A 24468-nucleotide genomic window follows, 5' to 3' on the forward strand; every position below is an offset into this window, starting at 1 on the left:
GGGGGGGGGCAGTCCATGTAAACATCTATAAATAAAACACATACTTTTAAAAGACTTAAAATAGTCAAAGCTCAAGACATGGTGTTTCTCTAGGATGGTACAGTGGTGGTCTGAATGGGGCCTTCTGTCAAACACCTGGATAGCCCTCTTGAACAGCTGTTCTGTGGGTTCAGGTTTGTGGCTCAAGCAAACGACCAGTTTGTCAGACAGTATTCAATGTGGGATAGAATCATGCAGCGGAGGTCTGACTTCGCAGCACTGACGGTTAAGAAAGGTCTGATTTGTTTAACATTTAGAAAGTTGGATTTAATGGTATTGGATACTTTCTTATGTTTCTTAAAAGTCAAGTTCGAGTCCAGTATGACTCCAAGATACTTGAAGTGGGGGACTAGTTCTATTTCTGCTCCGTTTAAAAACACATTGGATCCTTCGATTATTATAAAGTCTACTATTCTTTGATTACCCTCTAATTGAGTGATTTTCCTCATTTAGATCTGAATGTATACTTAAACTCTAATGTCTATATTGCAGACATATAAACATTTTATATAAAACATTTAAAATGGTAAAAACTCAGAAATTGTGTTTTTCAAGGGTGCTACACTGGTGGTAGCTTAAGGGAGATAGTGGCTGTCCAGGGCTGGGCATCTGCGTCAGAGGGGACGAAGGAGGAGGACATGCAGGGCAAAATATTCCCTGACACTTTTCTGTGACTTAAACATCTGAGGGTCTATAAACTTATTAATAAGTAAAGGTTTGTTTACGACCAATTGTGTAAAAAGCAGGGGGGAAGCAAAGACCCATTTCTCAATTACTTGGCAGGAGTTTCTCCCGGAGGAAAGTCAGCTGAGAGTCATGAGGGTCAAAAACTCAATAATAAAAAACTCAATTGACAGTTACATCATGAAAAATAAAAAAGAGACTAACATCCCTCCAAAGATATATATTTGTACACTTTCCATCGGCATATTCTCTCCATCCTCGATACGCTAACCTGCAGGAAACCTGTCGATACATTCAAAAGCATCCCAGCTCACCTTCCTCTCCTCCGGTTGTCAGCCTCTTCGGTCTCTCAGCGGGAATTTAATGCAAAGATTGCATCGTATTTATTCTCGTCTCATTCGGAACGCTTTCTCTGTAAATCCATGTGGTAATTATCTGGAGAGAAACATCTGCTGTTGACAACGTGGTTTGGAAATGATCAGGAGATGCACACAGAGAGAGGGAGACACATGTGGGGGGGGGGGGGGGCTTAAGGATCTTTGATCTCTGTCCCACCTTAAATCTCCATATCATCTCTGTGAATACATTTGAATATATTGCAATCATCTGTGTGTAAAACATGCGATCTGATCCAGTGGCTGTTAGATTAAAGGGCCTTAGTGGCTGAACATGAACCGTGGCGCATGATCGATCTTCTCCTTGTCACCAATTAAAGTAACATCCATTATTTCTGATCTCTTTCATTTGTAATGGCTGCTAAAATATTTATATAAAAAGGCGCCTGTTGGAGGGTGTAATTGGAGCGATCAATAATCACATCTGTCGTGATCTGACAGGGAAAACATTGCTTTAAAGCTATCAATATTCTCACACTTGGTGAACCAGTTCAACTCAGAAAATCACCATTTAAAAGAGAATTGATTAAGTTTTCAAATTGTATGTCACGACAGAATTGATACACCAGTTACCAGAAAACCCAATTGGTAGAAGCAGGAGGGCAGAACACATGGCTTATATGGGTTTAGTTAAACTTCCTATACACTATTCCCTTTATTAAGCATATTCCTGTATGAATATGTGGCGTCATGTAAGCTAATACTGACGAGCAGCTGACTCCGACAAGTGACCGAGACGGATCAATTAGGGAGGACATTTGAAAGAAACATTTAAAAATAATTTGACACTTCAGAGAGAAAACCACACGCAAGAGTCATTGATAAAACAATCATATTGAACCATCTTAGTGAGCTTTTGTCCGATACTCTATGTATTGAACAGGACTTCAGCACAGTTGTCTTTAAGAATGGATCATGTGACCGCTTTCGCAATGTTGTTGTGCAAGAATGGGTTGTTGCCCAAATTAGGAGGCGTCAGTGTCTTCCCTCAATGCGACGCATCGATAGGGTTTGCTCAAGTCACTGACCCAGATAGAAATCCATCTGCCGATATCTGCATTATCCCGGTGGTGGATGTTTTTTTTTTAAGATGTGCAGTGATGAGAAAAGAGGCGAGGGATTCTCACAAACGGGACTTTTTATTTCACCTCTGACTGCAGCACCGAAGACGCGCCGCAGACAGACACTCTCACTCCATCTCACACAAGAACAGAACACATACAAAAAAGTAATTGGTCACCAATTTGAATCTTTTTCGTCTTCCCTCTGTGGGACCTTTCCTCAGGCATCAGATGGGGTTTGCTGTTTTTGAAGGAACCAGTCATAAAGACACAACGCATCATTGTGCATGTATAACTCTGGTATGTATAACTCTGGTGTCAGGAGACAGGGGGGGGGGGGACGGGGGGGGGGGTAGTGCAGTGATGAGCAACAGATGGTTTTCTTTACTCCTTGGTGGACATGTGAGCCATCAGGTCACACACACGGTTGCTGTAGGCGAACTCGTTGTCGTACCTGGTCAGGAAGAAGCAAAAACGAGTCAAAATGCAGCTGGAAATAGATATTGGGTTATGAAGTAATTCTATGCTGAAGGTTAGACGGTTCTTTTCCCGGTTTCGTGGAGAAAGGGTTGGTAAACGCAATTAACTGGCAATGGAGTATATAAGACTACAATTCCCAAGGCGCCAGGGTATAGAGCGGCGCAGGAATGAGTCCTTAGACAGGGAATGAGTCAGCATTTTACAACTTCCTGTTCCTTTGTCTCGACGTCATAGGTTTTATTTATTTTACGAGTGTGTGGTTAGGCCTGAAATCTGGTTTTAAACACAATTTGAAGAAGTGTAGCTTTTTGTGCATCTTAGAAACAACTGTTGAGACGGCTACGTTCCGTCACGCCAAACATTAGCCGCCTTTAGCTTAGCGGTGGTGACGCGAATCACGTGACCGTGTTGTGGTTTGTTTATAGCCTAACATTATATTGTTACTGGTGATTGTATTTAGCCTTCAAATATCATAAAGCGGTGTTCGAAAGCCTTTTCTGCTGAATAAAACATGCAGGAATCATCGTTTCCATGATACAATGAAAATCCTATTGCAAACTTCTGGGCCGGTCTAAAAAAAACATATCAATGCACCACTCCAGAAAGAAACAGATGTGAGCAAGCCTACAGTATCTGGTAGATGCAGACGAGACGAAGTTCCTAACCATTACACTTCTCAACGTTATCATCTCACAGAAAGAACGACTATCTAAGTTTGCTTTTCATTATATGGGTGTTTTGCCTTTTGAATGCGTTTTATTTGTATTAACCGTACGAGCTGCATAACATCAAGCCAGCCTCACAAGTCGTCACCACGGCGAGTGAAATTAATAACTTGAAAGATAACTTTGAACATTTCCATTTTAAAAAAGGCGTCGATAGTGGCTTATATAGAGAGCGACGACACGTACCATGCGACCAGCTTGACGAAGTGGTCGTTGAGGGCGATGCCAGCGCCAGCATCAAAGATGGAGGAGCGGAGGTCACCGTTGAAGTCTGTGGAGACGACCTGGAGGAAGAGAGCGGAGGAAACGTTTAAAGAATATTGATCCAAACGCAGTTTTAAAGGATCATTTGTAGAGAGAGACAAACACATACCTGGTCCTCCGTGTATCCCAGAATGCCCTTCATGGGTCCATCAGCTGCGGCCTTCACGACCTTCTTGATGTCTTCGTATGTGGCCTGTTAAAAAAAGAACATGTGTTATTGTACATATACAACACATGTATCCGTGTGTGTGTGTGTATATATATATATATATATATATATATCTGTTGTTTGGCAGTTGGCAAGGTATGTTTTACTACAACATGAAGCAAGGGGGAGTACTTTGATGACATTTTGTGAACAATTGTAAGCAAGTATTAGTCAAACTAGTGTAAATGATAGACTTGTTGGACACTATTTTCAACAATTAATACAGATTCATGTCAGAACTGGTTATAGGAGATTGGCTCAAAAATAAAATGACATGCGCACCGTAGTCTATATGCAAAATACTTGCTTTAAGGGAATAGTCATTGCTTGTTTGGTTATTTTCATTACATGTGTGGACGGTAGGATAAAAATCAAATCCAGATATACAGTTAAGTTAATTTTAGTTTGTTTAAAGGTCATGAACGTGTGTAATCACTCACGGGTTTCTCCAGACGGACGGTCAGGTCAACCACGGACACGTTGGGGGTCGGGACACGGAAAGCCATGCCGGTAATCTTACTGTAAAACACAAGACGACAGTTAAATAACATTTCTATAATGTTATTTTGAAACATATTACAAGGGATTGGTAAAAGAATATGACCCAATTAACTACAAATGGAAGGGGTTTCTTTAAATCCAACAAAAATAAATACTGTTCTATAGGTTAGGTCAAGAACTAAAGACTCTACACATCGAGTGGTTAATACAACAACACTCAATAGAGCAAGGGTTCCTGCACCTGCATGTATTGTGATTTTAAGGGTGTCCATTATCATCTGGCAACAGCTAGAAATTAGCAATGTTGGCGAAAGCTGCCCCATTTACGGTCTTTGTGACAGTTGATTAATGGGGACTGTCCACGACACTACAAACCAGGGGTGTCCAAACGCGGTCCGCAGGCCATTTTGAATCGAACCTCAGCAAGTTCAAAAAGTACTTTTACTTCTTAAACATGTACAAATATATTACACAGTATTCATGTTTTAATAAAAAAGAAAAATGAAACCGTATGAGAGCTGTGATTTTGTTCAAGTATCAAGCATAACTTACCTACATTTGATTTTGCCAACTTATAACTTAACTGATGAGGCAATACATTTTTCTCTATTTGGCCCTCAGAGAGAAAAGTTTGGACCCCCTGCTATAAACAAATAAACTGACCCGTTGAGCTCAGGGATGACCTTCCCGACGGCCTTGGCGGCGCCGGTGGAGGCGGGGATGATGTTCTGACTCGCTCCGCGGCCGTCCCTCCACAGTTTACCGGAGGGCCCGTCCACCGTCTTCTGGGTGGCGGTGATGGCGTGAACTGTGCTCTGAGAGTCAGAAGGGAGAGGGTTAAATCACAATCAGGTTTATCACCAGGTAGGTTGACACGTATGAGCAATTTGACTCCACGTCGTGGTGTATACATAAAAAGAGATTTAAAAACAGATAGAAAACTAGAATAATATTAAAATGTAACCGTATTTACATAGAAATGGAATAAAAATGGTCAGTAATCGGAAAAGAAATGGATATTGTTGTACATTGTGCATTAATGTAATGCATAGAGTAAATATGCCATAAACCCCCCCCCTCTAACTTAAGATACTTATAATGACAATATCATTTTTTGTGGTTTCAGGGGTTGTTTCCTCACCATCAGACCCTCAATGATGACGAAGTTGTCGTTGATGACCTTCGCCAGGGGGGCCAGGCAGTTGGTGGTGCAGGAAGCGTTGCTGTGGAGAGAATAAAGAAACATCAGTTTACTGTATTTTATTAAAGTTAAAGTAAACACAACGGGGTAAAAGTAAAAGTCCTGCTTTCAAAACGCTTGAATGTCAGAACCAGAAATCTGTTATTTGTGCCGCAGCGGGGAAATGAACGCTGCACTACAGCCGCAAATGTATATTGCAGATCTAAAGGCAAAAGAGTATACTAATTTTGTTGTATAAATCCACCCATTTCAAGTAATCCAAGTTAATAAAGGTGGAGTAAAAAGTACAATATTTGACTGTTATTGGTTTGTAAGAAAAAAAAAAAAAGTAGCAGGAAATGTAAGTACCTCAAAATTGAACTTGGGTAGACTACATAAAGTCATCAGCTAAAACATTTTAGTATTCTTTAAAAAAAACTCAATTGTTTACACATCAGGAGCAGACGTACAAAATGCTCAATAATACACATAAACTATAAAAACTGAATTTAAAACCCCTTAAATATACAAAAACATCAAAGACTTTCTCCTTCTTACCTGACGACCTTGTGGGAGTTGTCGTACTTCTCGTGGTTGACGCCCATCACGAACATGGGAGCGTCGGCGCTGGGTGCGGAGATGACGACTCTCTTGGCACCGCCCTTCAAGTGAGCCTGAAAAGAGTTTTTCAAAACAGTATTTAATGCAAGTCCTTTCCGGCTAAATGCACGACACGCAACACATTCAAAAAGTTAAAAGAAAATAGTATTCAAATCAGAATATCATGTATCTTTTCATAATAGGAAGTGCCTCACAATGAATTGTTAAGGGTGCCAAACTGTCTTTGTTGAGATACACGAAGATGTTACTGTGAAAGACATTTTTACCGTCGACTCTGTCATTCTAAGGGTTGTGTATCAAAATGCTGATCTCCCATTACTTAGGCATTCCACCCTGGTCTTTCATTTTAACTGAAATTTAAATATTCCTCGTCAAATAAGTCACTTCATTGTACATATACGTGCCATGTTTTAGCTGCTTTTTCCACATTTAAGTCAAGAGATACGTACAGAGGCCTTCTCGATGGTGGTGAACACACCGGTGGACTCAACCACGTAATCAGCACCAGCATCGCCCCATTTAATGTTAGCGGGGTCCCTCCTGGAAACAGACACAAGAAGAAGAGAAACGTTTTAGATTTCGCTAATGTTTGAAAGTGTAATTATACTAAAATGCTTTCCACATCGTGAACTCACTCGTGGAAAACGGTGATCTTGTGTCCATCGATGACCAGCTTGTCGCCGTCTATGGAGACCTCGCCCTTGAAGCGTCCGTGGGTGGAGTCATACTTGAACATGTAGACCTAAGAGAGGAAAAGTGAAGCATAGATAAAGAGGGAGGTAGTTTCCACAGCTGACCAAAATTGATTATATTCTACGTGTACTATTAAGTCTCTTCCTGGAGGATAACTGAACAAAAAGCCTTCAACAATCACCTCAAGTTTATAAGTACAGATTTTGAGTCAAAGCAGTAAAACTAAATTGCAGAAATACTCCGTTACAGATAAAGGTCCTTACTTTGTATACTGCAGCTGGATATCTTTACTGATAACGAAATGTTAAGTGTCTACATTTTAGCTGATTAATATTTTGTTGCAACAAATCTGAATCTATAATGCAACTAAAACTCTCACATAAATATCGCCAAAGTAGTAATAGTGACGCATGAAATGGAAAAAACTAAGGTAAAGTACCTCAAAATGTTACTTAAATATAGTATCGAGTCAATTCAAGTTCCACCACTGCATGTAGAGGGCTGTTTATTTTAAACTCTGATCCCAAAGTCCTTAATTGTCCCTCACCCACCATGTACTCCAGGTCGATGAAGGGGTCGTTGATGGCCACGACCTCCACCTTCTTTGAGATGAAGGCGGCGCGGGTCACCAGACGACCGATGCGGCCGAATCTGAAAAATGAACAGAGTTGTTTGTGAGTGTGGCCTCTAGGTGGCGGTATGGAACCATGCAACTCGGGATTAAAAACCTCCCCGTGTGAAATGATGATGGTTGAGTCTCAGAGTAACAATGAAAGAAGCTGCAGTCGATTGTGAGAGTCTGAAATTAAGATGTAGCACTGGGGTTTTTAAACACACTCACTTTGATTATGCTGCTACTTATTTTCCAGTGGTGGAAGAGGTGCTTAGGTTACTAAGGTTAAAGTAGCAAGAAAAAATGTAAAAATATTGTTTAAAATCGTTCTTAAAGAACAAATGCATTTCCATCAAAATATACCTAAAACAGCAAAAGTGTAAGTACTTATTGGGCTCATGTTCCCCCCCCCCCTTTTAATATGTTAGCCTACTTCCTTTTATATACACTGTCTACCCTCTTCGGGACTAATAACGGGTTTTTTGGTTCTGATGTATGTCCTAATTTTGTTTCCATGCAATGCATTAAGTCCCCAGGAGACCCGAGACTGCAGGCGGAGTAAGGCCAGGGGTTAGGAGGAGGGGCAGCGGGAGGTGTGTGTTGCACAGCTCACACACACACAGCTCACAAAGACACACACACCCCTCTCTGGAGGCTAAAGTCTGAATGAAGCTCTTATGAATGTGGTAATCCTTCTGCAGTGTTTGATCAGCGTCTGAGTTACTTTTTAACCGCGGGTCCAACATCCTGGCACAGAAACACTCTGTCTGGGGGAGGGGAGAGATAATGCCGCAGATAGGGAGCTCTTCTAACGTCACATTGTGAGCGTTCAATAACATTTACAATTCCGTTACAAGCTTCAGACGTCGGAAAACCCCTCCCCCGCTGACCCCCGCGTCCGAGCAACTGCCCACACGGTTATCTGCTGAGGGGCCAAAGTTCAAAGATCACGAGCAACATGAGACAGCCCCCTGTGGATCCGAGCCTGTCCGGCCTCACCAAACATGTGTCCTCTCAGCTGCTGTGTCACTATTTATATTATCACAGAGAGACTGAAGCTTGGACTCATTTTATCATTCAACAAAGAGTTATTCCCCCACACTGAGCCATATAAACACTCGGCATCACAGCATAAAACACGCCACTAAAAATGTTATTAGCTTAATATCTTAAACTGTATTTACTAATCAACATGCAGTAGAACAAATTGTGTTTCCAAGACTAATTCAGTAATATCCTACTAGACTATAATCTTCCTAAATTCCCATGTATTGATAGATGTAGCCGTTTGGGGCAAACTAACATTGTCTTTGTGCACTTTTGAAACCCTTTTCTACCTCCTTATTTTGATTTGATGCAATTCTGATAACTTTTATTTCTTAGTTATTTGTATAGGCTTTTAACTCAAGTAAAAACATTTGTTCACTCAAATGCACATTTTCCCGAGTAAATGTAGGTTAAAGTGTGTGAATGTCTAACAATACTTTATCAAACTAACAAATACGCTTCAAGAATTGAGTACATTGAACTAAAGGCAGCATTAGGTCGATCTGCTTAATGCCCGCTGTGTGCAGGTGAGCAGTGTTACGGTGATTCGGGGTGCAGAGAGACTTTAAATTGAGTGTGTGTGTGTGTGTGTGTGTGTGTGTGTGTTTTATTTGGAGTGCGTGGGTGAAAATGAACTCTTACCCGTTAATTCCAACTTTCACCATTTTGCCTGGGGTGTGCTAGTCTTCTGGAAGGAGAGAGGGAAAACAATACATCCTGTTAATAAGTGAACAACCACCACTTATGATCACATATATTTACGATGCCATAAATACGTTTCTACTTAGTGAGGGGCAGCTTGTAAGGGATACGCAAAGAGTGCAAATGAACATGCAAAAGTATTCCACCGATAAGCTATCTGTGAACACAGGCCACGCAGGTGTAAATCTGCAATGCCTGAAAATTAATCTGCACTAAAAAAAACAAGTTTACATGCTCATAAAGACTTCAACATGTTAAAACAAGAGATAAGCAAAGTGCATTTCTATGAACTTTATGACTAGATTTACTTCAAACCTCGGTTCAATTGAGCTCATGCAGATAAATCAGGGTGTGTTTGTGTTTGTGTGTGTGTGTGTGTGTGTGTGTGTGTGTGTGTGTGTGTGTGTGTGTGTGTGTGTGTGTGTGTGTGTGTGTGTGTGTGTGTGTGTGTGTGTGAGGCCTTGCAGCCCCCCTCTCTGTCCCTGTGTAAAATGATTTTGTTGTTAGAGGTATTTACCGTTTGTGAGATGCCTCAGTCCGTCTTGACTCCGAGTGAGGTAGAGCAGAGTGTGTCGGTGTGATTTTATGATTGACCGGAGATTGAGGCCACGCCCCCTCAATGGTCCCCTCTCATGTCCACGCCCCTCTGAATGTCAAGGTCAGTCTGCAACATGCAAGCTGCCCTCTGCAACTGCATGTGAGTCTCAAACTGTGGAAGACTTTTTGCTTCTCAGAAATATTTAGCTTATATTGACATTATTTTAGCATAAGTTTCAGAATGTAGTTTTTTGCGTGTGTTGCCACCTTCCTAGTCTAGATATAGATATTAAAGTCCTCAGATAGTGGACTGAAAACAGAGAGGGGTAACCCACTGACCTTCTCAGTGAATACAGTCACACCAAGGATCAAATCTCTGTCTTCCCCACTGTGACATTTAATGTCCAAAGACCACGACCCTTCACTTTCAGACCGTCTCCCTCCACCTCTGCATCAGAGTGAAAAGTTGACTTTAAGTTGCTCAACGTGAACTCTTCGTCACGCATGTGAAGAGGCGGGCTGTTTGAGTCTCTGTCAGGTTCATTAGAAATGTCAAACCGAAGCTAAATGCTAAAGAACGTTCATTTGAAAGACAGTTTCCTTTATCTGGATGAAAGTGCTGCACTTAGAGTCTTGGCAACGTGTTTCTCTGCTGCTAAATGAAACCTCTATTCCTTAAACACAGAATATGACAAGGCCTGAAAATGTCAGAGTTTATTTTGACTTTTTTCTCTTGTAACAGACTTGATGTTTGTAAAGTAAGCACTCAGAGGGTGATTCAAATTGTTAAAACAAGAGGGGGAAGAAGATATTTTACACCAGTAAGAATAGTAAAACAACTGAGTAGACAGACTCTGTTCCACTAAAAGTATATATAAAGTACACACAAGCGCACATTCTGCACTATAGCCGTATTAAAAACAAAATCTTTGTTATGTTATTGCATTGAAATGTTGTTGGAGGAGTGTATTTTAATACTATACTGCCGTGCAGCTTTTAAACTTCACCAGGAGATCACTGAGGTCAGCTTAAGCTATTTTTAAAATGTTCTTTGATTATATTTTGTGTATTCATCTAAATAGTTTAGTGCATTACTTGAATAAATGTATTTTATTGAGTCATTAAGTTCGACCTCATTTTAAAACTTTTGCATGCTGGATTATTTTTCATATAATTATATGTCAAAATTTACGAATAAGTTGAATTATATTTACTGGCTTCCAAAGTGTAGTGGAGGAATGTAAAGTAGCATCAAATGAAAACACTCAGAAAAGTACCTCAATAAAAGTACAGTAGTTGGGTATATGTACTTTAATAAGTTCCATCACTGGGAACACATTGTTATCTAGCTGCAGCACAGACATTCATTGACTTATTCCAGCAGAAACGGTGTTGCTTTTGTAACAGGAGGCCGGGCTGCTCTGTGTTTCATGGCTGCGGTCCAGTTGTCCGGCGTATCTGAAGGGCCACAGCCCCCGAGTGCATGCCGCTCTCACCCTCTGCTCTCAGCTGAAGGTCAGAGAGGGGAATTAAAGGTCAGGCTAAGATTAGACGCCGGCTGGCTGCTCAACACTCGGTCCATTTTATATTGGCAGTACTGTAAATACTGCCTTATACACATCACATGTCCACACTTCATTAAATATCTGGGGCAAGTATTAGTGTTAGTCTGTGCAAGAATCAAAAGAAAACTGCAGTAAAACACGATTTAAACACAACGACAGCTGCCTTTCAGTCAATTCTCTATGTCGTATGTTATCTTGTTTACTACAGTTAGTATCTATTGATATGGATTTGGAAGTGCTTTTTGCAGAGGTTTGCATAAAGAAGAGGACTGTAACGACTTGAACACGACTTGTGTCCTGTGCAAAGTCCAGAGGGCAACTCTGTGGTGAGGAGAAATAAACACTTTACGGAAAAAGACTGCCATCTAGTGCTGCGAAGGGAATCTTCACATTTAAAGAGGCTTTCCCTTTCCTGTAGTGTGTTGTATAGTTTTAGTGCATGTCAATGGTCTGCAAAGGCTAAAATCCCTGTGTTCCCTCCCACACACTCCCCTCCCTGCCTCAAACTTCTCCATTGTACTATTGGCTAGCGCTCCAACACATTGTACGTGATAGGCTAAGGGGCGGGACATCTCTAAGTGGTTGACCAATCACAACAGAGCCGGCCAGCTAACCAATTAGAGCAGACTGGGCTCTGGTTTCAGACAGAGGGTGAAAAGAGGTGCTGCAGCACAGGCAGTATGAGAAAAATATCAAATGGCACCAATCAGGCTTCGGCTGGCATTGCGGATTTCGCTAACCTTCCGCCAACTTTTACCAAGTTGTTCTGCAGAATGGGTGCTAGTCTTTGAAGATGACTGCTCCTTTTTACTGCAAGTCCTTTCTTTAGCGCAGTTATCTCATCCTTAAATGAAGCGGACTGACAAAACTGAATTATGGCAGCTTCCGCTTCCTCCAAGTTTCCAACAGTGAGGGGTCCTTTTTCATGTTTTGCTCTCTTTTCCTTCAAATTCATTTTTGCCCTCGCCATCAGAGCGGATTTTATGCGTAGCATCCAGGCCACAGCTTTTTTCAGGCGATGCCAGTGGGAATAGTAAGTGAGCAACTTGTTCACCGCACCAGAGCTTTCTTCCATCGGGGTGACACTTACTGCAAACATTTTCACTTCATGGTCGCTGGCTGTTAGAGTCAAATCTGGAGATTGAGGCCACTGATGCTCAGGGAGCAATGGCGCCAGCAGGGGGGGGCCATGGCCACCCTGATATATTTGTTGGCCCCCCCACTGGCCCCCCCACCACACACACCGCCTCGCCAGTCACGTATGCGTAGTAGTTTATCTGATATTTAGCAACAAATACACAGCCAGCGAGTCGCTTGATTTGAGCTTCCAACGATCATACTGCAGCCCCTCCCTCTCCCGCTGCTACCATGGTAACACTCTGATACTCGGCGCACCCAGCGCCATATAGATAGAAGAGTTACGACACCGGAAGTCCAAAAACGGTTATCGTCACGTGGTTCATGTAGACGAGGATCGTTCCCCGGAAGTTCATGGCGGGCAATGTGAATGCATTGATAACAGGAGATAGAACTACGATTTTTGTTAATTATTAGTGAATAAAGGTTTTGATTTGCAATATTTATACAACAAATCGATATGTGTATGTATTTACATCAATATGTTTTAAAAAATAAAATCGAATTTGCTAATATTAAGTGATAATATTAGGATTAGTGTGAACAACTAGTTTACATGTTACTAACAGTGCCTTGTTAAAGAGCCTGTTGCTGTTTATTTATAGCTTTGAATTCTTTCAAACCAATATTATCTTCTTAAACTTGTATGGTAGTCAGGAGCATCACTTTCTAATGTTTATTGATACATTTAGAGGGAGGGGATCTAAAGTAATGCTTTAAAATTCAGATTGGATTCATTTCTACCATTTTCTTAAATTCATGGTAGTTTCAGTAATCCCATGGTAACTGAGGACACAAGTTATCTAAATGACTAATGTCATCTTTATGGCTTTCAGAAAGGACAGGAGACCGACAGGTGACTATCAAAGGACTAGCAGCAGCAGCAGGACTAGCAGCATATGATGATAATGATGATGTTAAATGTGTTGTTTTAGGAACATCCATTGCAAATTCAATCAGGAGAGACGTGATGTATGAGTACATGTTTATTTATCGGGACACATGATATGCGGGAATAGTGATTGACGTATTACAACAAGTAACTGTAATGATGTTTTGGCGACTAGGCCCCGGGTTTGCAGGATGATCATTCAGGAGGGAAAGAATCGCTCTGATGAACCCCCCGGGGTCTAGACACTGGTGGTGGTGATAGTAGTTCAGTCCGATCTGAAGGGAGAAGGTTTAGCTTGGCCCTGTATTTAGGAGACAGGAGGCGAAGGGGTGGAGGAGGGTTTGCGTTGACACCTGAAATGACAACTGACAGGAAGGGGAGAGCAGATTTAAAGAGGTTAGCAGGTGCGATGATTGGCTAGCCGGGGCGTAATGCCCCTGATCACTTATTGAAATAACGTGTGACACCCGATGCTGTTGTCTTCCTGATTGAACTTACACTGAGCTACATTTCAATCAGGAGAGACGTGATGTATGAGTACATGTTTATTTATCGGGACACATGATATGCGGGAATAGTGATTGACGTATTACAACAAGTAACTGTAATGATGTTTTGGCGACTAGGCCCCGGGTTTGCAGGATGATCATTCAGGAGGGAAAGAATCGCTCTGATGAACCCCCAAAAGAAGTGAAGTATGAAGTACGGAGCTGTGAGCAATCCTTACCTTGCGGCTGGCTGCGGAGATCTATGGATGAAAAGGAGATTAACATGGGGACATGATGAGCGCCGGAATCGCTTCCGGGCTGCGGGGTTAGTCATGTGCGGGACCACTGCCCGAAACCTGCACGCAGGTTTACCATGACGCAGACCCACTGGTCGCAACCTGCGCCCGCAGGGTTAAACCTAAGCGCGGACCCACTGGCCGCAACCTGCGCCCGCAGGGTTAAACCTAAGCGCGGACCTGTGTCCGCAACCTGCGCCCGCAGGGTTAAACCTAAGCGCGGACCTGTGTCCGCAACCTGCGCCCGCAGGGTTAAACCTAAGCGCGGACCTGTGTCCGCAACCTGCGCCCGCAGGGTTAAACCTAAGCGCGGACCTGTGTCCGCAACCTGCGCCCGCAGGGTTAAACCTAACCGCGGACCTGAGTCGGCAACTTGACTCGGACCCACGTTCGCGACCTGCACTTGCGGGATTAGCATACGCAGATCCGGAGTCATAGCCTGACAGATCCGGAACCGTAGACACGTATACATGCTGACATGTTACCACCACCAGTTATAGGTATATTTACCATCTTTTAGTGTTTGAGGGACCTTTGGATAGCCAGCACGGCACTGATGTCCGGGCGGATGTAGGATGTGAAGGCAGAGGAGGACCATCGTCCGAGTTGTTGCAGGGATGAGGATGAGACGCCTTGATTAGCAGCGGAGGTAGCTGCGCCTATCCTGAACGAATGCCCCGAGAATAATTGGGGCGATAAGCCGGATCTAATGAGAACTTGCTTAAGGTAATGATTGAACTGGTGTTGAGTTAAGGGAAAATCCCCTGAAATAAGAAATAGTGGTGAGAGAGGATTAATGGAAGGTCTAAGACGCAGGAATTTGATCATGGATCCATAAGGGCAGAACGGGGAATCGTTGCGAGCTGCGATGACGGAGCAAGCGCCTCCGCATTTTGAGTGTTTAATGTTTAAACTAAAATGGCTAGCGTGGAAGGATAGGTCGTTAAGGCAGACGTCTTGATTGGGATTGAATGATCGTGAAGCTGTGGTAAATTCGCCTGGTCTAAGAAAAGCATAAAATGCCAGCAGAAATACGGCGTCGAGTAGGGCGTCGATGTAGGGAGAAAATAATCCTTCTCTAAGTTTGGAGAGCATAAGGCGCAGAGTGGAGAGTGTAATGGGTCGTCTATGGTCTAACGCTGGGGGAAACGTTTTTAGAAGACCTCTAAGTATGAGTTTAACGGATAGGTTAGCAAGCAAGCTGGGGAAGCTGGGATCGAAGCAGCGAACGTTAAATTGTACTCCTGCTAAGAGGCCCCGGATGTATTGGGGTTTGAGGTGGCGATCAGTGGCGCAGTAGCACATGAAGGCGCACACGGTGGGGATGAGAACGGGTCTAAGTGAGATGCCTACGGAAACACAAAAGAACGCAAACGTTCTCCATGCAAAGTCGTACGTTCTGAGGGTGGAAGTGGCTAAGCCTTTCCTCATAAAATATCTGGCCGACTCTAGGTGCCTAGCTAAGGGGCTCTTGTTTAATGTAGAGAGAGGAGATGCAGAGGAGGAATCCCAACGGGTTGCGGGCTGGCTTCCGGGCAGAGGTTCCGGAAGGTCTGAAATTGAAAGCGAGAGAGGGAATCAGCCACTATATTGAGGTGGCCGGGGACGTGACGAGCTGAGATGAGGAAGTTGTGAGTGAGGGAGGACCACGTGATGCTTCTCATGAACGGCATGATGTCACTACAAGAGGAGCGACCTTTATTGATGATCCAGACCACTGACTGGTTGTCGCAGAGGACCGAGATGCGTTTCCGTAGCCAGAGGTGGCCCCACACGTGGCAGGCAACAGCAATCGGATAGATCTCGTGCAGGGCGGAGGATGAGGCATGATTGGGAAATGAGGGAGGCCACGGGCCCGCGAACCACTCTCCCTGAAAGAAACCCCCAAAACCCACGGATGGGGCAGCGTCCGTGAAAAACCTCATGGAATCAGAGGAGTACACGAGGTCGTCGTAAAAGAAGGTGATGCCATTCCAGTGGGCGAGCAGGAGAGACCAGAAGCATAGGTCTGAGCGGCAGCCTTCGTCTAGAAACACGCGGTCGTGGAGGTTTGTTACAGCCGACGCTGCGTCCAGGAGGCGGGAGATGAATGAGCGCCCCTGGGGGATGACGCGCATGGCAAAGTTGAGGTGCCCGAGGAGGGAGAGCAGCTGCTGTTTGGTGATGACTTGTTGCTCGCAATAGGATTTAGTGATGTCGCGTATGCGCTGCAGTTTGGCGATGGGGAGAGATGCTTTCATGTCTATAGTGTCGAGTGTGATGCCTAAAAACTCCAAGCTAGTGTCGGGTCCTATGGTTTTCTCTCCGGACAGGGGGACGCCTAGCTCCTGAAAGCAGCATTTGAGTTTCGCCAGGGAAGCGCCTGAGTTATCCCGAGGGGGATCTATGAGGAGAAAATCGTCCAGCAAGTGGAGAACGGAGGGAATCCTGACATTATTCAGCAGAATCCAGCAGAGAGCTTCGGAAAAGGAATTAAAAATACAGGGGCTACTTCTGCACCCGAAAGTCAAGCGAACTGCAAAGTAGAATTTAGCTTCCCACTTAATACCGAACATGTTCCACTGGGATGGATGGATGGGAATGATCTTGAATGCGTCAGTAATATCTGCCTTGGAGAGCCAGGCTCCTTGCCCCGCAAACTTAATTAGTTTGATTGCGTTATCGACTGAGGCATAATGAAGGGAGAATGGCTCTGGAGGAATAAGGCTGTTAATACTGCAAAACGGGCCGGAGCGGGGTGCGGACAGATCGAAAATCAGCCTTTTTTTCTCAGAGTATTTACTCGTGGCTATTCCTATTGGGCTTGTCCGGAACACTGAGAACGGGGGTGAGTGAAACGGACCGATAAGGTATCCTTTGTTGAGTTCTTTCTCGATAAGCTGGGAGACTATGGTGGGTTCTTTAAATGCTGATTGCAGATTTTTTGAAACAAGGGACACGGAGGGAGGAGAAATAACCCCGACCCTGAACCCTTGAGAGAGCCCTGACAGAAGATATTCTACGAACACGGGATCTGGGTGAGTAGAAAGCGCTGCTGCTAAATGTGGGATGTTGATGGGGGTGGAAAGGTGATGTTTCAGGAGTTTTTTCCCCACGTGGTTTCTGCTGCGGGAACTTCACGTGCCCGCGCCTGGGGCAAACTGACTTCGGGTGAGCCTCCCTGCAGGTACTATTCTGCACCTGGTTTTTTTGTTTATTATTCCCCGACTGTGACGCAGGAAAAGCTCTGAACCCGGAGAAAGGCACTGATGGGCAGAAGGGGGAGGTGTGGCCCTGCGTCCCGCAGCTGATGCACGAAACAACTTGTTGCCCGCCAGTCGCCATCACGAGCAGCTCGGTGTCCAGCACGGACCAGTCCAGGCGAACGTTGCAGTGGGCTAAGTGAAGCGCTGCTTTGCTAGAAAAGCTCTTGTGATAGGAGTAGAACGTGGATTTCCCGAATTTGAGATAAAGATCGCCGATGAGGCCCAGATAAGCGTCTAACTCAACTCTTCTTTCCGGGTAAACGGAACACAGGACATCGCGGAAGATGCCGAAAGCAACCAGAAATTGTCCTATGTTGAGGTCTCTGAGGAGCCGAGGATCTGCGGACTTAAAAACGGCAGTGATGCTTCCTCCCGTGGCGATTGACTTGTCGCACTCCGGGGAAGGCAAGATGAGGGTGACTAAATTTATGTCTTTCCCTTCGAGGATTTTCGCTCTCAGCCGAGAGGAAATGTGAGCGCTCTGGGGAATATGAGGCCTACCTGAGTGAGGCGCTGGGAGTGCTGAAGCCAGGGAGTGAGGGGGAGCTATGATTTGTGGAGGGAAACCCCCGAGACCTGGCATAAATCCTGTTGGCAGCGAAGCGGGGACCGAGGCCCAGTTCGCAGAAGAGGTTGAAGCTCCGATGGGGCCTTTATCCATGGCCTGCAGGCGAGCGTCAATTAGCAGCATAGAGCTAGCCAACGATTGCAGGGAGTTTGCTATGCTATCCGTTAGTGGCTGATTACCGGGGCTCCCGGGCTGGGCGACGCTTGGGTGAGCCTGTGGAAAGGTGGACCTTTTAGATGGACCGGCTCTAGAGGGACTTGACTTTTTTTTCCTTTTCCCCCCGCGGCTCCGCCCGCGTCCTCGCTCCGGCCTCTCGGGGGTGATAGCTGGAGAGTTGGCTGGAGCTGCTGGGGCTGCTGCCCTGGGCTGATGGACCGCGCCGGAGACTTGGTCCGAGAGCTCCCTGAGCTGGGAGAGAGGGAGATCTGAGGCTGCAGAGATACCCTGCTGCCGTAAATGGGTGATTATGAAGTTTGCTTCTGCTGATTGTGAGCTGTCACGGGAAGCCAGGCGGGCGCTCATGCGCCGGAGGCTTGAGGAGTTCGAAGCTGCATCCGGAGGTACATCGGAGCCAGGATCGAGATCCTTCGAAAACGGTTCGTTCTCGGAAGAGTCTGTGTTAGACATTGTGGTTTGTTTTTCTTTCTTTTCTGAGTGTTTACGGAGGAGTATTCGTTTACTACCTTTTGCGTTGACACCTGAAATGACAACTGACAGGAAGGGGAGAGCAGATTTAAAGAGGTTAGCAGGTGCGATGATTGGCTAGCCGGGGCGTAATGCCCCTGATCACTTATTGAAATAACGTGTGACACCCGATGCTGTTGTCTTCCTGATTGAACTTACACTGAGCTACATTACATGGGATTCAATAAACATTGAATAGCATATCATGCAGTTTGTCGGTGCCTTTTCCTCCGTGTTGTTCTGGTTTGCTGTGCTGCCTCCTAGTAGCCACCATGGTTTGCTGTGCTGCCTGGGGATGCTCTAATCGCTCAGAGAAAGGAGTACGAATGTACGGCTTCCCCACTGACACAGAGCGGAGGAAAAAATGGCTGGCTCAAGTCAGCAGGAGCAATTTCACGACCAACAGCAACACAATATGTGATGTAATTATATACAAACACTGCATTTGCACTTTTTCATAAAACGAAAACCACGCCATTGGGAAAGCTTAATGTTTTGTTTAATACAAAAAAACAGGGAAAGGCTTGAAAAACACAGAGTTGAGACTCAGGGTGCAGGGTGAGGGTCTCAGTGCAGGTATTCAGGCTCCATTGAACCCCCCTCTGGTTCTTGTGCTGAAAGAGGGAGTACAGACAGGAGAAAGGGTTATACACACACAGCACACCTATTGGATGGGAAATGCCTTGGGGAGATAAGGTGTTTACTTATATAAAACAGTAGTATTAAACTTACCTTGTGTTTTCACTCTCACTTAAGTCCCTCTCCCTTTGCCATCAATCCAGAATCAGATGAGCTGCAACATTATACAGACAGGTAATAATCAACAGAATCACAAGGACACAATATGGCTCTGCTAAAAACACTCACTCTTACACGCACCAAAGTTATATTTATCTAATATTTAACTCCCTCCACCCCCGCATACAATCCCGTTTAGAAGCCCCTCTTCTCTAATTCAACATGTTGGACGAAATGACATTAAGAGAACGGAATTTACAATTAAAAGGCTGTTCAACGTGTTTTGCTAACTTGCTTCGGTATGCTAGCTTAATCTGTTATCTGTAAACGTTCCCTAAATCTACTAATTTAGGGATAATCCACTGACATCCTTTAATACACATGTTAATTTGAATCAGATGTACTGATAATATCCGCAATATAAATCTTTAAACTTCTTCTTACCTTTAAAAGTCCGTCACGAACGGTGTATTATGCTGCAACTCCACAGCTCTGCCAGCCTTGGCGCTAACTTCCGGGGAACGATTGAGAGGCTCCACGATCCGCCATTGCTGTAAAAAAGTGGTCCATTGGAGTGAACGGAGATGTCGTAACTCTTCTATTAAATAGCTCTGGCTAATACTATAGCGGGCTGCAGGCGAACCAAGTCCGCGTTTCGCTGCATTCCTTGATCTCCAGTTATAACGCCGTACTCCGCCGCTGGCCGAAGCTAACGGAGCTGCAAAGGGCTAGCTACGGCTCCGGTTAGCTTCGGCGGCGGACTCCGGCGGCCACCACTGGGATAATTGGGTCCCCTTTTAACATTTGCTCCCATTTAGCATTATGGGCGTCATAGCCATAGACTATAAAAGTCTTACCCAAGGCTGAATCATAAACTAAACTGTATATATATATACACATGTATAGAGGGTTACGTCCTTAGCTGGCTAATAAGCTACATAACAAGCTAAGCTAACAAGCAGAGATGGAGTACTCGAGTCCTGGACTCGGACTCGAGTCGGACTTGAGTGCCGATTTTCGGGACTCGACTCGGACTCGCGCACTGATTGACGCGACTCGGACTTGGACTCGTGAATTCTCGCACAGGATGACTTGGACTCGGACTCGGACTCGTGAATTCCCCCCCCCCACGATGACTCGGACTCGACTCGTACATTGACGCTCCGACTTGGACTCGGACTCGAGCACATTTCTCTCTGGAGTCTGATGTCCTCTATCCTGTATGGCGAGTTCACGTACTGGGCCCCGCTGTTCCAGTCTAGAGATGTCTACAGACACACCCCGCATCGTGCTGTATGCTTTCACACATTCTGCTTCCACATTGGAAAAGAGCAAAATGCTCGTTATGTGGAAACAATATAGAAGAGAAGGCTCCGTAACACATTACTCTAAGGGTCGAGTTCAGACATATAGGCTGTCTTGAACACTATCATCAGAGTAACGTGATCTAATCAATAAATAAAGATTCAGCCATAACACGAAAGCACATACTTAACATGCAGAATGACGTCATTTTGCATGCTAAGTAGCCATGTGCTTTCTGGGGCTAAATCTTTATCAGTAAACTGATTTAACCCGTAAAAGTTCCTTCAAAATAAGAGTCCCAATCTTATTACTATCAAAATAAAAGTGCAAAACGAAAACTTTACCATAGGAAAATATTGGCATACAAATATAATCACTTCTCTAAAAGGTAACTCATTTTAAATATAGTTTATTTATATATAATAATAATATGAATATTAGAAATAAGCTTTATATTTGTATAGCACCTATTACAAGAATTGTAGCCAAAGTCGCTTCACAGCAGTTCAATAGACAGGATAACAGCAATGTAGAGGAGCAGCTACATTTCAAAACATATATCCACGAAGATTAATACATGAAGACTTGTGACTCGGACTTGACTTGGACTCTTCTTAAGTGACTCGGAATTGGACTCGGACTCGAACACAGGTAATGATGACTCGGACTCGGACTCGACTTGGACACTCCTTGGGTGACTCGGACTTGGACTCGGACTCGACTACGACTCTCCCTTGGTGACTCGGACTTGGACTCGGACTCGAAGAGTGGTGACTCGAGGGTGACTTGGACTCGTGAATTGGTGACTTGACTACAACACTGCTAACAAGCACACAAACACCTGCTAACGGGGTTAACATGTATAATATTATCATTTTACTCACCGAAAAAAACTGTGAGTAGACTTCTTGGAAGTTCTGTTAGTACATTCAAGCGCACAGCACGACATCTTAATTGTCTGGTATATCACCACGAACACGGCTAAAGCTAAAGGGTCAAGTACTATGACTAACTAACGTTGTAGCCTCTATGGTTGTAGCCTAGCAGAGTGGGCAAGTTGCTGTTAGCTGACAGTGAGGCATGTACGTGTCCATCAACGTGACCACGCCCTAATTAATGCAACAACTTTAAGACCTAATATAAATAAAAGGGTCCTGTTAGAAAACAATTCACTCACAGATCCATAATCATGAAGGTGGAATCTAACTATATCGATAATAAAAGAGCCAGGGATAGAAACATGTTTTTTTCTGCTGTAAAGTTGGGCATTTTAACATGGGGGTCTATGGAAATTGCTCCTTTCTGCAGCCATCGCCTATCGGCCACTATATGAACTGCAGTGTGTGGCACTTCCGTATTGGCTTCCCGGCTGTTCCCCAGAGTTTGCCGCTTGGGTAAAACCAAATGCTTCTAAAAGCATTGTCTAACACTACTGTACAATTTTCCTGATATGTGCTTTTTCTCTGCATACTCTTAATGAGGGTTATTATTCCCAAGCGCTTCACGGCCACAGAGCTGATTTGGTAGACTATGTTGAGACTCCTCCTCTTCACACAAAGTCACACATGAACTTCCATATTCTGAGAACCGTTATACTTTCTCCAGCTCAAGGACATGCGTCTAATAACAATATGAGACATCCTTGTGAAAGCAGATTTCTGAGGCGTTCCGCCGCTCAGTGATGTACCTGAACGCGTTCAATGAACGATCGTTCATGAACGCGTTCATATTTTGGGTGAACGTGAACTGAACGTACTGTATTTCCGCTCGATGAACGTAATTGAGAACGCGTTCATTCTCAGCACTTTATAACGGCGTTCAAAAGTGCGTTCATTCTCAGCACTGTATTATAACGGCGTTCAAAAGTGTGCCAGATTTCATATGCCTTTCAGCCGAAAACCCAGTTAAAACACACCGTAAACAGGCTTCAAAATAATGCGGAAAACCACCCAATCTGGCAACAGCAAGCTGCCTGTGACGCGTACGCGCCTGTCACCCCTGGCTGTCGCACTAAAATATAAATATACTAAATATATCAGACTCCTCACAACAAACAATGTGGAACCGCGGAACCGGCGAGCATTGAATGAATTAATTAATTAATTAGTATGGACGAAGCCGAGAGCAGCTGCAGCAGCACTCGCTCAGAGTGAGACTCTACGGCAGGGGTGGGGAACCTCCGGCCTCCGGCCGTATACGGCCCGCGAGACAATTTGGTACGGCCCTCGAGGTAATTTATAAACACACGCAAAAAATAAAAAAATGAAAGAAATCTAGACCGCAAAAAAATTAAACAAGCGGGTGCCTGTTTTTCCTGGCCAAGGTCAGGGTCCTTGAACACAACACAAGCCTAACGTGTCATCACGTGGTATATGTCTCGACTGACAGGGGTGCAGTTCTGACGGAGAGCACCAGAACGCCACTCCAGCACTTCAGAAATTGCAGTACCGATAAGTCCATACACATGCCACAGTTTCTGCGTGTCTGTGTCTTTAGTTGTAAGCCCAGTGGCGATCTGCTCATCTGTCACACTGATCAGACAGTCAATAACTGTGTTGTTATCATTAGCATCTGGTTAGCTAGCTATGCTAACGAATATAAGAAGCTTTGTCTACAACCAGTGAGGTAAAGGCACATCTTTATATGATCATTATAGTTCTAAAAAAAATAAGAGAATAAAGTAAACAGGTATAAAATACTATATGACAGTTATTAATAAAGAAGAATACAGTTTGAAAGGGGAGTGATTTGTCAAATATCCATAAATTAAAAGAAAATCTGCTTACAGTTGTGTTTGGGTGTTGAGAGATGTGTCCATAGATCTCCTAATGTTGCTCTCAAAGTGCAACAAATCTTCCCAGGGGAGCATGCCCCCCGGACCCCCCTAGAGGAGGTTAGGTCCCCCCCACTTAAACCATGTTCACATGGATAGGAAACTAAATACATTTGCACACATCTTGTGTCCATATCTTTCTGTTTGGTGGTCACGCCACACCCTGCACGTGCATGCATACGCGAGTCATGGTGAGATATCTGGATGAAGAGGTTGCTTTTTCTTTGCACAGAATGAAATGAATGGGCTGTGATTTTAGTTTTTTTAAGCAGAGGTCAATAACTTGTACGGCCCTCTGAGGATATTGTAAAAATTGAAATGGCCCATTAACATCGTACAGGAGACAAATAATAGCTCACAGCAACGTATTGAAAAAAGAACTATGAACTATAAATTAGTTCATTTTTGAAACCATGAACTTTAGTTCAACATTTTGAATTATGAAACATAACTGAACTAGTTCATTTTAAAATGTGTGAACTGTGAACTGAACTAGTTCATTTTAAAATGTGTGAACTGTGAACTGAACTAGTTCATGTAGAAAGTGAACTTTCCCAACACTGCCGCCGCTACACAAAACTCTGTCTGCTCGCCCTATCTTGTATAAGCTTTGCTATTCTGTGACTATTGCGCACACTCCTGCAAACTATCCTATACTCTGTGAGACCTGTGCCTTCGAGGCAGTTTATTGATTGATCATTCTAATTGTATATCTCCACAGTATTGACTAGGTCTAAGATTTCCATAACAGTGGGGGTCTGCCCCAAAAAAACTGTTTTAATTACTGAGAAAGTCAAATAAAACGTACAACTACACTGCCCAGCCAAAAAAAGTAACCACTTTGATTTAAGATAAGATGGACCTTTATTAATCCCCGTGGGGAAATTCAGCAGTTCAAACAGCAACAGGGTAAGAATGAAAAACAGGACAGCACAGATTCACACAGATTAATAAAATCAAAGATTCA

The 24468-nt window shown here is 44.0% G+C and overlaps 2 protein-coding genes and 1 long non-coding RNA gene across 6 annotated transcripts; all 3 read right to left on the reverse strand.

Annotated features, from left to right (window-relative positions):
- Nucleotides 1–2238: 2238 nt before the first annotated feature.
- Nucleotides 2239–9815, reverse strand: gapdh (glyceraldehyde-3-phosphate dehydrogenase). The gene is made up of 12 exons (XM_034103437.2): nucleotides 9731–9815; nucleotides 9154–9199; nucleotides 7403–7502; nucleotides 6794–6900; nucleotides 6608–6698; nucleotides 6096–6211; nucleotides 5499–5580; nucleotides 5021–5172; nucleotides 4297–4375; nucleotides 3758–3841; nucleotides 3571–3668; nucleotides 2239–2633 (listed from the first exon to the last, which is right to left on the reverse strand). Exons 2-12 carry the CDS (start codon nucleotides 9174–9176, stop codon nucleotides 2564–2566), a joined length of 1002 nt encoding a protein of 333 aa, XP_033959328.1. The 5' UTR covers nucleotides 9177–9199; nucleotides 9731–9815; the 3' UTR covers nucleotides 2239–2563.
- Nucleotides 9816–13198: 3383 nt separating this feature from the next.
- LOC117460714 (uncharacterized) lies at nucleotides 13199–16767 on the reverse strand. Of its 4 annotated transcripts, none has more exons than XM_071206182.1 (3): nucleotides 14639–16767; nucleotides 14072–14092; nucleotides 13199–13709 (listed from the first exon to the last, which is right to left on the reverse strand). In XM_071206182.1, exon 1 carries the CDS (start codon nucleotides 16681–16683, stop codon nucleotides 15604–15606), a length of 1080 nt encoding a protein of 359 aa, XP_071062283.1. In that variant the 5' UTR covers nucleotides 16684–16767; the 3' UTR covers nucleotides 13199–13709; nucleotides 14072–14092; nucleotides 14639–15603. The 4 variants fall into 4 exon arrangements, with proteins under 4 accessions (XP_071062283.1, XP_071062281.1, XP_071062282.1 ...); XM_071206180.1 differs by having other exon boundaries at nucleotides 13948–14219; nucleotides 14444–16767; XM_071206181.1 differs by having other exon boundaries at nucleotides 13199–14092.
- Nucleotides 16768–19107: 2340 nt separating this feature from the next.
- On the reverse strand, nucleotides 19108–20126 carry LOC139435518 (uncharacterized). Its single transcript, XR_011644768.1, has 3 exons — nucleotides 19808–20126; nucleotides 19358–19418; nucleotides 19108–19239 (listed from the first exon to the last, which is right to left on the reverse strand). It is a non-coding gene; the product is annotated as an uncharacterized lncRNA (long non-coding RNA).
- Nucleotides 20127–24468: the final 4342 nt, after the last annotated feature.

This window comes from Pseudochaenichthys georgianus, chromosome 16, assembly GCF_902827115.2.
Source record: "Pseudochaenichthys georgianus chromosome 16, fPseGeo1.2, whole genome shotgun sequence".
Classification (NCBI taxonomy): domain Eukaryota; kingdom Metazoa; phylum Chordata; class Actinopteri; order Perciformes; family Channichthyidae; genus Pseudochaenichthys; species Pseudochaenichthys georgianus.